Genomic DNA, 18,000 nt, shown 5'->3' with positions numbered 1-18,000 from the left:
TTTGGGTTGGGAAGAAGGGTGGCAATGAGATGTGGCTATAGTCCAAGAATAGTCAGGGAAGCAGATAATTTGGTTAAAATGTCTCGGCCTAATAAAGGAACTGGGCAGGTGGGGATAACTAAAAAAAGAGTGCAGAAAAGAATGTTGTCCAAGTTGGCACCAGAGTAGGGGAGTTTTAAGAGGTTTAGAAGCCTGACCATCCATACCCACAACAGTTATGGAGACAAGGGAAAGAGGCCCTTGAAAAGAAGGTAATGTGGAGTGGGTAGCCTCCGTATTGATTAAGAAGGGGACGGACTTACTCTCCACTGTGAGAGTTACTCAAAGCATCTGTGATGGTCCATGGGGCTTCCGAGGCAATCGGGCCGTGTCAATCTTCAGCTGCTAAGCCAAGAAGATCTGGGAAGGAGTCTGAGAGCCTTGGGCCAGAGTTCCAGGGGCTCTGGGAATGGTTGCCGGGTGAGTTGGACAGTCCGATTTCCAGTGGGGTCCTGCACAGATGGGACATGGCTTAGAAGGAGTCCTGGGCTGCGGGCATTCCTTGGCCCAGTGGCCAGATTTCTGGCACTTATAAGCAAGCTCCTGGGGGAGGAGGTTCTGGAGGAACCCCTGGCAGCTGTGGTTCAGGCATTTGGAGCTCTTGTGTGCTGGAGATGTGGCTGAGGTTTGTCTCACAGTGGAGGCAAGGAATTGCAACTCAGAAACGCATTGCTTGAAGGCAAGGTTAATTAAGTCCTGTTGTGGGGTTTGAGGGCTGGAATTTAATTTTTGGAGTTTTATTTAATTTTGGGAGCAGATTGGGTAATAAAATGTATATTAAGACAGCCCATTGACCTTTTAGGGTCTAGGGCTGTAAAGCATCTCGGAGTTGCTGCCAAACGAGCCATGAACTGGGCTGGGTTTTTCATATTTGATGAAAAAGAGCGTAAACACTAACTGATTTGGGATAAAGAAAAAGGAGCATTAACCTTGATTGTGCCTTTAGCTCCAGCCACCTTTTTAAGAGGAAATTGCTGGGCAGGTGGGGGAGGGCTAGTCATGGAACAAAACTGTAAGCTGGATCAGGTGTGAGGAGGGGAGGTGATAAAAGGATTATAGGGTATAGGAGCAGAGGCTGAGGAAGAATTGACACCTAGCTTGGCCTGGCGATGAGCAGCCTGGGGAGAAGGGGAGAGGTCAGATGGGTCTGTATAAAAGGAAGATTGGAAAGAGGAAAGACTCAGAGATGCTTGGGGTTGGGACTGAGGGGACAGGCAGGAGGGAAAGAAGGAAGATTTGGGAAGAGTTGCATTGGGAACAGAGACTAGGGAGGGACTGATGTGTAAAAGAATGCCTGTATGTCGGGCACCTCAGACCGCTTGCCCATTTTATGACAAGAATTATTTAGGTCTTGTAGGATGGAAAAACCGAAAGTGCCATTTTCTGGCTAGTTAGAACAACTGTCTAGTTTGTATTGGGGTCAAGTGGCATTGAAGAAGAAAATAAGGCATTTAGGTTTTAGGTCAGATGTGAGCTGAAGAGGTTTTAAGTCTTTGAGAACAAAGGCTAAGGGAGAAGAGGGAGGAATGGAGGGTGGAAAGTTGCCCATAGTGAAGGAGGCAAGTCCAGAGGAAAGAGAGATTAGAGGCACGGAGACAAGGGGTGGAGGGTGCTTACCCCCCAGGAAAGTGGAGAAGGGGTAGAGACACAGAGAGAAGGGGTTGGGGGTGCTTGCCCCCAGAAAAGCGGTGCTTGACGCTAAGGGTGAAGGACGAAGGCAGGCGTCCCTGCGTGGTCAGACACCTCTGAAACGTGGGTGAATAATCAAGCAGGTGTCCCCTCGTGATTAAACATCAAGGGAAGACTGTCCTCCTGAGTCCGTGATCGGCGCCAGAGTTTTGAGTCCACGGATAAAACGCGTCTCCTTTGTCTCTACCAGAAAAGGAAAGGAACTGAAATTAAGAGAAGGGAGAGATTGGAGTGTGGCGCCAAGATTGAAAGGAGAAAGAGGTTGAGGGATAGTAAGAGAAGTTGGAGAAGAGAGTAAAAAGAGGCTGCTTACCCGATTTAAAATTGGTGAGATGTTCCTTGGGCTGGTTAGTCTGAAGACCAGAGGTCGTAGATGGATCTTTCTCACGGAGCAAACAGTAGCAGGATAGGGGATTGATCTCAAGGGAGGTCCCCGATCTGAGTCACAGCACCAAATTTCACATTTCACTCACGTCCATGTGAAGAGACCACCAAACAGGCTTTGTGTGAGCAACAAGGCTGTTTATTTCACCTGGGTGGAGGCGGGCTGAGTCCGAAAAGAGAGTCAGCGAAGGCAGATGGGGTGGGGCCATTTTATAAGATTTGGGTAGGAAAAGGAAAATTATAGTCAAAGGGCGGTTGTTCTCTGGTGGGCAGGGGTGGGGGTCATGAGGTGCTCAGTGGGGGAGCTTTCGAGCCAGGATGAGCCAGGAGAAGGAATTTCACAAGGTAATGTCATCAGTTAAGGCAGGGACCGGACATTTTCACTTCTTTTGTGGTAGAATGTCATCAGTTAAGGCAGGAACTGGCCATCTGGATGTGTATGTGCAGGTCACATGGGATGTGATGGCTTAGCCTGGGCTCAGAGGACTGACACTATCAGTTTGGCATTTGGATGTCAACATATGGATTTTTGTGGGGGCATAGACATTTAGATCATAGAACTCACTAAAGGAGAGGGACAGACTCGTCATTTTAGTCTAATATTGGTATTATCCAGAAGTCATAAGGAGAGAGAGAGAGAGTTAGAGAGAGAGAGAAAAGAAAAAAGAAGAAGAAAGAAGGAAGAAGGAAGAGGAGGAGGATGAAGAGAAAGAGGAGGAAAGAGAGACTGAACAGGAAAAAAGAGGAAACAATTATATTGCAATTAGAATTTTTGTAAAATCAATCCTCCAAGTGAGGTTAATATTAGAAGCACCATGGGTATTTTATTTACCCACTTTTTTTTATTATACTTTAAGTTCTAGAGTACATGTGCACAACGTTCTCATTGTTCAATTCACACCTATGAGTGAGAACATGTGGTGTTTGTATTAACTCAACTTTTAATGTCATCATGTTTTGAGGAGTGTTCATTGAGAGTAAAGAGACTCCAGATAATTTCAATCTATGTATATGGTCTCTATGTTAAAAATCTCACTGAATGAAAATCTATTCAGACACTTAATTTTGAAGTTAAATCGCTTACATAATTTTGATTTATTGTTCAGATGACTGTATACAACTATTTAAATGTTCTATTTTTAAGATAGAACATTTATTCCTGAGTATGGCAATAGCAAAATATTCACTTATTTTTAAAGTAAGGCATTTAAATATATGAAAATGAGGTTTCCTCGTACTTTATGAATATTGTACATAATCAGTGCTTTACAAAAGCATCTGAAAGGTGCTGCATTGAAGCATCTCATAACTTACTTCACAATCTGATTACTCACTCTGAAATCAAATTATTCAATATTTCTATATCTTGCTAAATCATAAAGTGTTAAATAAAAAATTCATTTTAATGTACATATTTAGTTTCAAGAAAATTTTACAGCATAGCTTTTATTCTGCATTTTTGTCCATGTGAGGATTGTATATACTGTAAACAAAATTATCAAATGCAAAGAATATAGCACAGTAACTGGATTCAATTTTCATTGGCTTCCACCTCTGAGTTTCATTATTATTTTTACGTTTGTTCCTCTCAAATTGCTATCAGTTAGCCAGGTCTTCCTGAATTAATCCTTTAGTATAAATAATTTTAAAGAGTCAATATAAGTGAATATAAAAAGAGGATCTCAAAAAATGAGCCTCTCTTAAAATGCTTCTGTGTGGAAAATCTATTTTTAAAACATGGTTTTAGGACCATAAATTATTACTATTTTGGTTACAACAAAAGTGGCTTATCAGATGCCAAATATCAAGTGTTGCTTCTGGAACTGAAGCAATTTATACAAATATAGCCATCCTTCCTGCATTTTTCAAGAAAAAATAATAGGAAAATGTGTAATTCCGGTACTATACATTTAGAAACCTCCACTGGCAGGATATAAACTCATCTTAGGGGTTAAATACAGAGGAATAAAGGTGTTGCAATAAACGTTTTTGGATGTTTTACTTGTCTCTAATTTTGTCTTTACTTTCAATTTGAAATAAAACAGAAAATAAGAAAGCAATAAATTCATGGGAGAAAAAAAGGCATTTGGCTCTAAGAGGTTGAAACCCCTTCCCCTGTGATGACAGTAATTAAAAATGGCAGTTCTAACATCATCGAAGTCAACCAAACATACCGAGGACAAGTGGCCTAATTTATGAGAAATTGTTTGGACTTAAAAAGCTCTAAAGTACAACGTCTTGAGTAAACATCAAGTCAATGAAGACACCAAATTTCACTGTGAATGTATGGGCACATATTTTTGTTTATTCATAAATACCTGTGCCTAGTATTGTTGATGCTGGAAACTCCAGGACCCAAAGTCTCAGAAGACTATTAAATTCACTATGAATGCTTTTTGTTTCCAATGAATTCTGCTTAGAAATAAATTAAATTAGCATTTCTACCCTACATCCTTAGGAAATAGTTGACTATTACAAAGAATGCCAGACCTTGAGCCCAAACTGTTTCATAAGCCTTTGTATTCTCTGAGCTACATTTCTGAGTCTAAGAAACCTATTAACTTAGTGGAGACAGCATTGTTTTATGCTTATACCGACCCACCACTTCAGATTTTAAAAAAACATTTTTGTTTTGTTTTCCTATCTGTTTTTCCTTTCTTCTCATCTGAGGCTGTGGGTTGAGAATGAGGAAACACATCTGAAGTTTCATTTGGCACTGGGAAAGTTGAGGAAATTTGTTTACCTTCAAGACAAAGACTAAGTAATTTCACAGGAATTTAAGCAAAAAATGACATGTAACTCGGGGCATATTAAATGACACATAATTTACTAAAATTTTTCTTAACTAAAAACTAGTTTTTAAAACTAGTCATTTAAAATTATTTCTTTAGGTCTAGAAAATTATCTCTATGTATTTTGAAATAAGTTTCCTCACATACCAAAATTAGAACCACCTAGATATCAATTATATATTACACTTAGAATATTGTACATAATCAGTGCTCAATAATTGTTGTAAAAGAGAAATCTGTGTTTTGTTTAGCCAACCTCATACTGAGTACTACCATACAGAAGGTACATACAGCAACACATACCAAGTTTACTTGTTCCTGGTTTGGGTAGCATTCATTACATTATAAAAAACCCTTACCTCAATTTAGTTCCAAATATTTGGATCTGAATATTTTCTGGGAGGTGAGGGGCAAGCATTAGTTCTTTCATGAGTTCCAATGAAAACAGTCTTTGGATTTCATGGACCTTACCAAGCTTGGCTATGAGGGCACAGTGACTAAGTGATCTCATGCTAATATTTACAGCAACCTGCATTTATGGAGTGTTGTTGTATGTTTGAGTTAAACGATCATGAAATTTAAACTGATAATTATCTAACATTTATTAAATCATATGTTCTGCCCTATATGCTGATATCGTTTGGTAGTGCCCCACCCAAATATCATCTTGAATTATAGCTCCCATAATTCCCACATGTTGTGGGAGGGACCCAGTGGGAGATAATTGAATCACAGGGGGCAGTTTCCCCCATACTGTTCTTGTGGTAGTGAATAAGTCTCCCGAGATGTTATGGTTTTATAAGGGCTTTCCCCTTTCACTTGGCTCTCATTTTCTCTTGCTGGCTGCCATATAAGATATGCCTTTCACCTTCCATCATGACTGTGAGGCCTCCTCAGCAACGTGGAACTGTGAGTCCATTATAACTCTTTATCTTTATAAATTACCCAGTCTCGGGTGTCTCTTTATCAGCAGTGTGAAAACGGACAAATACACATGCTTTACACCAAAAAGTTTATGTATACTGTGCTTCAGTGAACACCAATAAGTGTCATCTGGTGCAAGCAGAGTCATGGGCAGAAGGGCAGAAGATTCCTGGGACCCTTGTTTTCTTGCCTTCCTGTGGAGTGGCTCAGACAGATGCAGATGGGCAAATCTAGAGACTCCACCTCTTAGCTGTTCTTTCCTTTGAAGGAAAGCATAAGGGTAGCATTAAGGTTGGGGTTAATCATTTGAGTTTGAGTGCTGTGCAGTCGGAGTTTAGGTGCCAAGTGCATCAGGAAATACTGGAAACACCAGTTGTGTAGCACTTGAAGACTTTGGGAGAAATTGAGATGATACACAGGCCTCCTTGTTGAGGGGAGGGGAAGCTATTAGTTCCGGCTAGCAAGCTCAGAAGAACTTTTGGTCATTCAACAGACAATCTTGCTTATTTCTTCACATTGATGTTTACTAATTACCAGGCATTGTACCATTTGAAGTGTCTATATTATCTCATGTATTACGCATAAGATCCTTATGCAGTCTTATTTTTATTGTCATTTTATGGTTCAGCAAATGGAAGCACGGAGTACTTTATCCTTTTTCCCACTAACTGAATATGTTACAAATTGGAGTACAGAGAGGTTGAATACAGGAATAACAGGCACTAGAGGGTTGAGGTCTTGATTTAGAATAGTGACTTTGGAAAAGCAAGGCATTGCTAACTTTTATAGATGTGGCAAAAGTTAGTCTTCTCAATATCATAGAGCTAATAGGTTGGGGAAGTACCAGGACTAGAGAAAAGGGAGCAAAGTACCATGGGTGCAAAATTGGAGTCCTCCAAAACACTCAAAAATTGAAATAAATAATATTTTCATGCAGAATTTAAATTTTCAAAATTAATGCAAAAATCTATGATGACGAAAATATCAACATTTTAAATAAAGGAAGAATGATTATTACTGTTTCTTCTTTTGTTTCAGTATAGTTGGCACAGCACTGGGTAGGAAGCTTGAACTTGAATGCTATCAGTCTGAACTCAGAGCCCAAGCTTGTAACCATTGTTTGCTGATGTTTCTCAGGATATGAAAAATAAAGAAGGGTCAAATATTACCTACAGACTCTGAGACTGATGGCCAAAGATAACAGTGAAACTATGGACTTGATTTTTTAGAAGGGAAGCTGAGAAAATGATTATTTTTCTTGTATAGTCCCATTTAGAAACTTAAGTTTATGTGCATAGCTTAGCTTCAAAACCAGAGGACAAACAAAAATCTTATTTAACTTTAAACTTTTCTTGGCCTCTCTTGTCTCTCTTGGCACTCTTTCATCAGTGCCAAGAATCCAATTAGTGACCACAAGTAACCTAAAGCAGTTTTCCTGGCATTCAGTGGTATATTTTTCTGTAAGAAAACTTGGATACAATTAAGAATGACTTGAACACTGAGAAACATTTCTTATCTCATATAACAGAAGTGCTGAAGGTAGGGTGATTTCAACATTGGATACTTCAAGGCCTTAGCAATGTCATCGTGGACTCTTTTTTTTTTTTTTTTCCCAGTTTTAGTCCTTGCCTTTCTCAAAGAGCCAGCTACTGTTCTCATGGTTACAAGATGACTGCAGCAGCTGCAAGCTTTTTTTTCCCATGCAGTAAAGTCTTTGTTCTTCCTTTTAAGAGCAAGAAAACCCCTTCTAAAATCTCCCCATCCCAAACGTGACCCTAGAATCAATTGTGATTTTATGCTTTTTGTTTTGACAGCGTATAGCACAATAGTTAAGAATCTTGTTTTGGTGACCTAAAATGGGTGTAAAATGTGGCTCCATCACTTACTAGCTATGTAACCTGAGGCATCTTATTTAAATTATCTGTGCCTTAGTTTTCCTATGTTTTACAAAAAGGTAGAAAATAATATACCTACGTCACTGGGTTATTGAGAAGAAAATGTAAGTTAATACATGTAAAGTTTTTATAATGGTGTCTGACTATTATTTTTAAGATGATCATCACTGTCATGTATGCAATTAAACTTAGGGAAACATGAAAGCTAAGAAAGTAAAATTACCTAAGTATCTCCTTAAAAAAAGACATCAATAAAATTTTTAGTTTGCATTGAATAATTTTTTTTTCCATTGATATGATCTGAATTTGGATGTGAGGTCTGAAAGAGATAATAAGAATCAACTTCAGGACTACTGTCTTATTTAAGTGTGTGTGTGTGTGTGTGTGTGTGTGTGTGTGTGTGTGTGTGTGTGTGTATTTAGGTTTCGGAAAAAGTGGTCCACATGGCTGAAAATCAGAAAATCAGAAGCTGATCTCAAGCTAGCAATGATAACTTCATAAAAATAGCCTGCTTTGACTATTTTAGAGCCAGGCAATATATATATGTCTGCAAAGTACATATAGTGCATTTAAGCATAAGCATAATTAAACTGATTTCAATTTTGTTGGATTTTATTGTTAAGCTCTTCAGTTAACACTTAGAAAGAAGGGAAATGGAGAAATAGTCTCAATCTATTCTCATCATAAAAATCTCATTTGCAGATTTTTCCATTAGGTATAAAATATACCAGTGCTAAAAATGCCTTTAATGGTGCCAGAACAATCCAGTTCCTTACATATGATTCTTTTAAAATCCTCAATTGCAATTATAAAATTATATTTCATTTCCTTTGTCTAAGGTTTAATCTCACCATTCAAATGGCCATTTCTTGCTCACACGAAACACTCAGGAATGTAGTAAAATGGGGTGCAAAGAGTGAAAATACGTTATCAATGAATCATGGAGACAGGCTTCCCAGAGAGCAGCATTTTATACCGGGGGTCACTGAATGGTCTGTGTGCTCCACAAATCCCTCAGAATGGAATATAAAATTAAAAATTAAAAAATGTCCCCAGAAATACTCTCTTTCATATAATTTTCCCGTCTCTATGAGATCTTCCCATCAGTATAAACCATGGTACATTCTTCCTATTTGAACAGTGGTAAAAACAGAAAAACTCACTATGATCCTATTTCCTCTTCTAGTATTACTCAATCTCTGTCATAGACAGAAAAATATACTCACTGCCTCTACTGAATTACACCTTCTTGCTTCCTTCTTCCTCTCTCTCTCGCTCACTCCTGCTCTGCCTGTCACTCTCTCCATCATGTCCCCTCAGAATCCATTGCAGCCTTCTTCCTATCTCTCTGACTTATCTCCCTGACATTTGTTTAAGTGTTTCTGGGTCAACTTCCTTGGTGATCTCACTCATTGTTAATGGCTTTGATACCTTCTGTCTTCTGTTGGATTCTTAAGTTTCTGTTTTCAGGTAGAACTCCTCTTTTCTACATCACATTGCATTATACAAATGTCTACATCTTGATGTAAGTATCTAATAGGCAACTCAAATTTTGAAAGTCTAAAACTCAGCTACTTTTCTACTCCCAACCCCACTCGCACCCAACAAGAATCTTGTTTCTCTCCAGTCCTCCCCCAGCTCAGGGCATTTCCTTCCTTCCAGTTTCTCACACCAAAAACCTAGAAGTTATCCTGAATTTCTTTCTGTCACATCACAACCACACTGGAAGCATCTACTATTAATTCTTTCTTTGAAATACATTCAGAATCTGATTGCGTCTCACCACACACACTGTTACCACCCTGATAGAAATCACCATCATCTTTCTCTTGGATTATTTCAGTTGGCTTCATATTTATCTTCCTGATTCCAGCCTGGCACCCTTTCAATCTTCAACACAGCAAAGGAAGTCAAATCACTTCATCTTTCTGCTCAAATCTTCCAATGACTTCCTATGTCAATCAGAGTAAAAGTCTAATTTTATGTACTTAACCTTTAGATAATATAATATATTGATATAATTTTCATCTCTTAAATATGTCAAACAGAGAAGAATCTCTGAAAAGCTAAAATAGTTTTTAAAATTAAGGAAAACATAGCTCTAAAATTTAATTACAGATGGATAAAAAATCAGAGGTAATTTATACCATATTTCTAGATAGATCACCTCTGTAATCACATCCTAAAGGCTATGCTTGCCTCTTCAGAGCAGTTTTCATATGATTGGAAAAACAAAATTTTGGAAATTCCTAATCATTTACTTGCACATTTTATGATTCAATCTTTCATTTCACAAACATTTTATATCTCCTAGGACATAGAAAAGGGAAGACTTATAGATTCTATCCATTGAAGTTACTAGCAGTTCGAATACTTTTTAATTTAATGTACAGGGATGACTAACAGATAAATACAATCTATTCCAACTAGAGCTTGATATGATCACTAACTTGACTACTCCAGATTCTTCCTGTGGTATCACAAATTAGAATAAATGGGCCTATCAGTCTTAATTTTGCCACAACTACCTTAGTCAACTTGCAGAACTTGTTATTTGTCTGAAAACTTACAGAGTCATCTTTTCTATAATGCTGTCCCATACAATATGGGCCGAAATGATTTCTTCCATTCCTGAACATCCGTAACACAGCGTTTATTTGCAATCTGGGTAACATAAATACACATTATTTTAATTCACGCCTAATTTTTTTCCTGTGTTAACTCTTATTTGGATTATAAACTTCCCAAGGGCATTTTCTTTCTTGGCATGCATGTATATTATAGCAAGATAAAGTTTCTATTTCTGAGCAAGAAATTGTAGCCAGGAGATATTTAGAATGTTGAAATTGACATATTCATTGTGTCAAAAGAACAAATCAGTAAAAACAGCTTTTCTTAAGTTCTTTGGAAATGATTGCAATTTTTTTCTTTCTTTCTTTTTTTTTTTTTTTAAATTACTTTTAGCAAGCTCTATTGCCAAGATTGGCTCGGATCCTTTAAAACTTGTACATGATGCTGTGGAGGAAACCACGGACTGGATCTATGGCTTCTTTTCTTTGTTATCCGACATAATCTCATCTGAAGCTGATGAAGAAGATGATGGTGACGAAGACACTGATAAAGGTACAAAGAACATAGAGATATATCTAACTGCTAGGACCAATATTAGATATGTATTATAGTGGCTTGCCTCAGTTTACATTCAAATGAGCCCTTGGGTCAAGCTAAAACAAAATGTATACACTTCTCACTGCTAAAAGCGTATCAACAGGCTGCCAAACACAGTAAATTGGTCTTTATTTGATTTTTATCTTATAGCTTATCTGACAGTATGGTAAAGATGTCAACATTAAATGCTGATATTAATGTAGCATTACAGCAAAGAGAGTCTCATTATGCACTACTATAAAACCACAATACGAACTCACATTTATATGATTCTTTGGAAAAAATAGTAGTTATTTTTCAAGTTTATCTCTAGGAAGATTAAAATAAAAACAGTAAAACTAAAAATACATGTAAGTGTTTTATACACATGTGTCATGTTTATAGTCAAATAGCAGAAAGCAATCTTACTAAAAGTACAATCAAAAGAGTAAATTTAATGAACCAAATGGTGGTGTAGAATAGAAGGGCACATTCTAAATGTCCTAACAATTATGCAACTAACCTATGTGCTCTCTTATATATATTAATGAATAAAAGGAAATAGCCAACTCAAACCACATAAAAACTGCCATTGAATGCGTATGAAAAAAACAAAGCATTATGATTCCATCTATTAGATAACATTTTTTAGGGTCAGTCTTAGTCATCAGAAATCATGTATTCAGCCTTGACTACCAGGAATGCTTTTATTATTAGAGTACTTTTATAACTTTTCCTGAATTTATATTTGTTTTGGCCCCAGTAAGAGTACAAGACGAACAATAGAGAATTGAAATTAACATGATTTATAACCTATAATGTATAATTTGGATCACTGCCATAATTTTATTGAATTCATAAAAATGAAACAATCTTATATAAATGTATATAAACAAAGTTTATACTTAAAAACTGGAATTTGGGAAGCAAAGTAATGTAAAGACTATGATTGTTAAAACTAATAGTTTTTTTAAATGAACAAAGAAAGGGGGAAATAATGATGTCTTATTCTATGTTAAAATATTTTCTAATTTTTTGTTTCAATCTTGGTCTAGGAGAAGTAGAGGAGCCTCCCTTGAGAAAAAAAGGTTTGTTGTTCTCACTTTTGATAATAATTCTTTTTCTCTTATGGTAATATCAATTTTCAGCATGGTTCAGATATATTTTACTTGAGTTGTAGGCTTAATTTATTTTAATATGAAGGTTTTGTTTAATAATTAGGTCAAGATTTATAGTCAGTAAAAAAATATACTCAATTTCTTTTCCAATGAAGGTGGTCTCACTATTTTTCTGATGATTATTTTTAAAATACCTTCTTCAGTAGATTTGTGGGATTCATTTATATACAGACCAATATGAGCTGGAATTTGAGGAATGAGGGGAGAATTCTGTAGCCTTAGAAATAGCCCAGAAAGCCGAGCGCGGTGGCTCACGCCTGTAATCCCAGCACTTTGGGAGGCCGAGGCGGGTGGATCACGAGGTCAGGAGATCGAGACCATCCTGGCTAACACGGTGAAATCCCCGTCTCCACTAAAAATACAAAAAACTAGCCGGGCGAGGTGGCGGCGCCTGTAGTCCTAGCTACTCGGAGGCTGAGGCAGGAGAATGGCGTGAACCCGGGAGGCGGAGCTTGCAGTGAGCCGAGATCGCGCCACTGCACTCCAGCCTGGGTGACAAAGCGAGACTCCGTCTCAAAAAAAAAAAAAAAAAAAAAAAAAAAAAAAAAAGAAATAGCCCAGAAAATGATGACACCCATGATTTATTCTCACCATGATCAGATGTATTGATTTTAAATTTTTATTCTTATTCTTTTCCTTCTTATTTTCTTGCCATCATTATTTTGCAAGTTAGGTGATGACCGTGGGCCAGGACAACAAGATGGTGAGGGACATAACAGTCTAGGAGGCAAAGGCGTATCCAGTCAGTATGTGTGATATGTCACTGTTATGGAGTGGAGTCACCCGGATGTGCCTGGATGTGCTGTGGAGGAATTCCTTGCAGGAATAGATAAGGTGACTGAGTGAGGTGGTCACAACCTGAATGAAGAGAATGATAAACCTCAGACAAAGGAGGACAGCAGTGGGGCAGGAATTTCAGAAGCGCAGGAATTTTGACAGGCAGGGGTAGGAACTTCATGGAAGTTCCACTGGGGAGCAGATAGTACATCCTGAGGTACATTTGTTGTGAGAAAAGAGCCAATATTTAAGCCAGATTTTAAACAATTGCAATGTTTTGTCACTGCTACACATGGGCAGGCTGTCGAAGGTACTTACCCAGGAAGATAACCCTGGCTTCTGTTGCTCTCTCCTAATACCTACTGTGGATTCAAACAGCGGGATCCAAACTTACAGTTTCAGCCTTCCCCGAGAAAATGATGAGTACCTCACACTATCTGGGGTAAAATCCATTTAGTGTATGTTAAATTAGAAACTTTGGATTTGTAACTCATGCAGCAAAAAAGAGCTAAGCCAGTCAAACTCAACTGTGGCAAAGGCATCCAGAAATGAAAATGTTTATAAAGCTCTGTGAGGAGAAAGGAAGGGTTTCTACACCTAGAAATCCAGAATTAGAACTCGAGCACTCAAGATGGACTTCAGCCATGAAATTCAGGTTTAGAGATTCTAGATTTGTCTATAAACTTCAAGAGATCAGGAGCAGTGTCTTTTTGTAGCTGATTTCCCATAGAGAGTGAACATAGACAAACTTTAAGTGAGCTATCAGTCATTATCTGGAAATAACAGCTTATGCGTGTTTATTTTCATTGGAAATGGAAGAGGGGAAAACAGATAAATGATGTTTGCTCATTTATACTTATAAACTGAATTCCATAAGACTATCATAAAGCCATATTTTTCATAAATTGATATTTACTATTTAAGAAATCTGTTCTTTTGACTTAAATTTTTCTTTGAAATTCTTTAAAAATTAAGCTTCATATAGTAATTAGTATAAACTGCAAATTCATACAAAGCTGTTTTATTATTGTTTCTTAAATTATTTCCTTGATTGAGCATATCAAATTTTTACCAGAAAAATTATTAAATAGTTGTTTAGGGTACTTTTAAAAAATGTTAGAAATGCTTATTAGTTAAAAATAGTCTAAGGGATATATGTCCTTCAACACATGTACATTAATGTCTTTAAAGATTACATACTCAAAATTAGGGGAACTGACTTTAAATCACCTGAATATATTTTCTTAATAGTATTATTCACAGTTACATGAAAAAAAATTGACATTTAAGTAAAAATCTCAGATGCCCTATCTTGGGTACAGAGGCTATGTAATAATAAACCTTAATTGAAAGTGAACTCAAGAAGATCATTTCATTGTAATTATTATTTTTTATGTGTAAGCTTTTCTTTCATAGAAGTATAGAGGCAATGAGAGCTTTAAAGTAGTAGGTAATATTTTATAAAACATTTATAATATATATTCTACATTTCAAGTATACTTTTAACATTATTATCAGGGGAAAAATTCTATAAATTACTCTTGTCTTATAGGTTATTTTATTCATTTTTACATTTACAAATTTTGGTTTAAGAAAGAATTTGGGGGCAATGTAGAATGATAGTCTCTTAAAACATTTGTTTTTCACCCATCTAAATGACTCTTCATTAACACCATTGTCAATTCATATATATTCAATAATATTTAGTCATTTTATATTGCCTAAATTATCAGGCTGTAGCATTTTTTATTCAACTGTCCTATGTCTACCTAAAACATTTTATTTGAGTATGCTTTATTTGTTGAGTTATTGCTATTCTTAACAAAATAAAGTTTCAGCCAGCTTGTTATTTGCGGTTGAAGTCTGCAGTTCTTAATTTGATATGGAATAATGGTGTAGTCAACTAATCTCAGGGTTGCAGTATTGATTATTAAATGGATTATTAATATGGATGAAATATGTGATTCTGCTAGTCCGTGGAATCAGTTGTTATATATAAATATAGCTTCAGGGTATTACATGTGGTACCTAGTGTCTTTATGTTCTTCATGCATAGTTATTTTTCAACTTGTCAAAATTTTAAAATACTAAGTTCTATTACAAAACACTTCATGATGAGACCCCCAGGCACTGAATCTTTAGAAAATACTATATTTTATTACACAATTATCTAAAAATTACAACTATGAAAACCAAATACTATTATAAATCACATTTTCTGAAAAAATTATATTTTGTATATAGTGGTATACTATCTGGAAGTGTGCTTTTAAGCAATATTTTTGACACCAGGGTATATATCATGGAAATGTTAACACCTCCCTTTCTAAGAGGTAAGTAAGAGCAGAGAGATTTAAAGGAATTGAATGCCATTTGAGTGTTTTCCTAAAATTGATCTGCTTGAGAGCATGCCCAGGTTTATAACTGTACTATTTTCACTTCAGATATAAATACATTTGTTGTTGGTTCTTCATGTCGTTTGACATTACTTGGAAGGAGACAAAAAAATTAAGTAACATTGCCCTAATAATATTGTGTGTGTGTCTGTGTGTGTGTGTGTGTTTATACAGATGTGCATAAGGCTTCTCAATATTTGTATCTTTAAAAGTAAAATATAAGGTTAGATTTGTTGATGAAGCCTGTCTCATTCTAACTGTAAAATACCTTAATCCACAGATAGGTGAACTACTTTTAAAGCCCCATTCACTAGATGGCATTCTAAAAAAAATTCCACTTTTCAGGCTTAATAATAACTTATGAAGATTTGCAATATATTAACCTTTAGATTCTTAGATTCTTATAGTCTAAAGGTTAATATATTACAGGATATGAAATCACAGAATACGAAGGAAATTTTAAAATTTCAATATACACAATTTTTTTCCTTAGAGAATCATAATGTAGCTCTTGAGTAAAATTTTTATGAGAGAGGTGGAATGAAAATATGAATTCAAAAAGAGAAAGATAAAAAATTTCCAAATGTTAAGAAATAATTTTTTGATAAATATTTTAAGTTGATAATGACATCTAAAAATATTATAGTGTTTGGATTCCACTAACTCAGTTTTTAAAAGGGATATGGCAACTTTACAATAATCTATAAATTATATCACTTGTAATCCTTTAACTTATGATGAAAAATTTTAGAACTTGTGGAAAGGGATGCAGAGTTTTGCAAAATTTCTAAGAAATGTAAAAGGGAAAAAATTGAACATGATTGTAATAGAAAATAAACATTTTGCTTTCTGGGTAACTCCTAGGTTTGTGAGTGAGAGCAAAGCACAGAGGTCTAAGATTTCATGACGGCACAATGTATATCCTTAGCTAATCACTACAACAGAATACGGACATGTTTTATGCCTTCTGGGATTAAACTCAATCAACAAATTTATTTTTCAATTAATCTTTTTCAAGTGTTTTCTATGAGGCAAGCAATGAGCTGGTAGAACAGAACATGTACTATGTGCTTACCACATTGCCAAAGACTAATGATGAAAATTTATTAAATAAAATAATAAATGACCATAATGGAGTTTTGACGTGGTATTGCTAGCATCAGGATCAATGCAACATGTTATTTTACAGCTTAAGTAATTGCAAAGGTGTAAAAGATCACCTTACTTAGTAAAATGTCCTGCAAATACCACAGTTAAAAGTTTAATGAATACATGATTAAACAAGACAGTAAATAAGATAGAATAGTTGGGGCATTGTATATTTGATAAAGATGAGGGTAAATCTTTATATGATTTTATCATTAATAAATTGAACTGAAAGAATATGAAAATATGAATAATAGCAATGATATCATAAATGGATATACTCTATTTTTTAGAAATATAAATTAATTTTAATTCCCTTAATTATTCATAAAGACCCAAAGTTAAAGTTAAAACCAGGGCCAGACTCAGTGACAGATAGAGATGCACACAAACACACACACACACAAACACACACACACTCAGAGAGAAAGAAAAAGGGAGGGAAATAAAGAGAGAATGAAAATCCAAAAGTCTTAATGCAAAGTTAAAAAATATACGTTTTTTTCAGCATAGGTATCTTAGTGTTTTTCTCTATTTATGTGCAAAATAAAATACTGGTTTATTACTGGTTTATTTTACTAATAAAATACTGGTACTAACACTTTTAAGTGCAACTTAACAGATACACCTATCTCTATCTCCTTTTTACAGTTTATTCTTACTTAAACCTCCATCTATAATATATCTGTATATAAGAATAATCATTACAGCATTTATATCCTTTGGAATATGTAATTTTAGAGGAGAATAATAGGCTCCTAACAAGAAATTAGGTTTTGTAATGTCTTTTTCCTGACATGTAGCTTTAAAGTTAAGAAAGAATAATTGCAGTCATTCAGAGTTACGCACATTTAGTTTTTTGGACAGGAGAAACTGATCTTTAATTTTAGGAGCATGGTGGCCTTGTGGGCTATAGGTTTACTCTTGCCTTAGAGGAAAGCACCAGAAGCCAATCTACATTGTTTAATTTCCTTTGTTGCGAACTACTTGCTCTTTGAAATAAGAAATTGTCCTTAAGGATAAGCTGGACCCAATATAAAGGCTGATGTTCTATGAGATTGTACTTGATGTATGTCAATGGCAGAGGAAGAGATTCCTCACTTAGAGCAAAACAAATTACATTTCCCCCTATAGTTGTATGTTTAAATTTCCCTAAAACTTTGCGAGTTGAAAAGAGCTGCCTGGTAAATTTTAACTCAATTCTTTCATTGTGTATTTTTCTTACTTTATTACAATCCACAATAGCTCTTGCAGTCAGAGTGAATGAGAAAGAGCCAGAAAATTTAAGCATCATAAATATTCAAGACTTTAGGATTAGGCCATTCAGAAGGTTGTATCGCATCATCGGGAGTAAGATGGATGGACATATGTGTGTGACAGAGCTTTCATTGCATCCATCTTTGCTGGCAGCTTCAGTGGTTTACACCAGGCTGAACATTAAGTGTCTGGAAAATACGGTGCATGAAAAAAGGAAGGAGAATGGAAAGATGACTAAACTTGTTAAAATTCATAGCCTCAGAATATTGGTTACTAGGTAGGCCTTAGTAACATTGTTAAGTATACATTTATCTTTGGATGTCTCCTCTAAATAAATCTAGATCAAAACTCATCTCCATAACTGCACCATTGCATA

At 35.8% G+C, this 18,000-nt stretch overlaps 1 protein-coding gene across 28 annotated transcripts in view; it reads left to right on the top strand.

Moving 5' to 3' along the window:
• Positions 1–18,000, top strand: part of LOC105465538 (triadin) — a 408,157-nt gene that overhangs the window by 73,575 nt on the left and 316,582 nt on the right. For all 28 annotated transcript variants that reach the window (XR_011623327.1, XR_011623326.1, XM_071096392.1 and 25 more), the window contains exons 3-4: positions 10,688–10,846; positions 11,926–11,958. Coding sequence is in view for 26 of the 28 variants with exons in the window: in XM_071096392.1 (XP_070952493.1) it covers positions 10,688–10,846; positions 11,926–11,958 (192 nt within the window). In the remaining 2 variants the exon portion in view is untranslated. The remainder of the gene's footprint in view (positions 1–10,687; positions 10,847–11,925; positions 11,959–18,000) is intronic.

This window comes from Macaca nemestrina, chromosome 5, assembly GCF_043159975.1.
Source record: "Macaca nemestrina isolate mMacNem1 chromosome 5, mMacNem.hap1, whole genome shotgun sequence".
NCBI lineage: Eukaryota > Metazoa > Chordata > Mammalia > Primates > Cercopithecidae > Macaca > Macaca nemestrina.
This window is presented reverse-complemented; position numbering and strand designations above follow the sequence as displayed.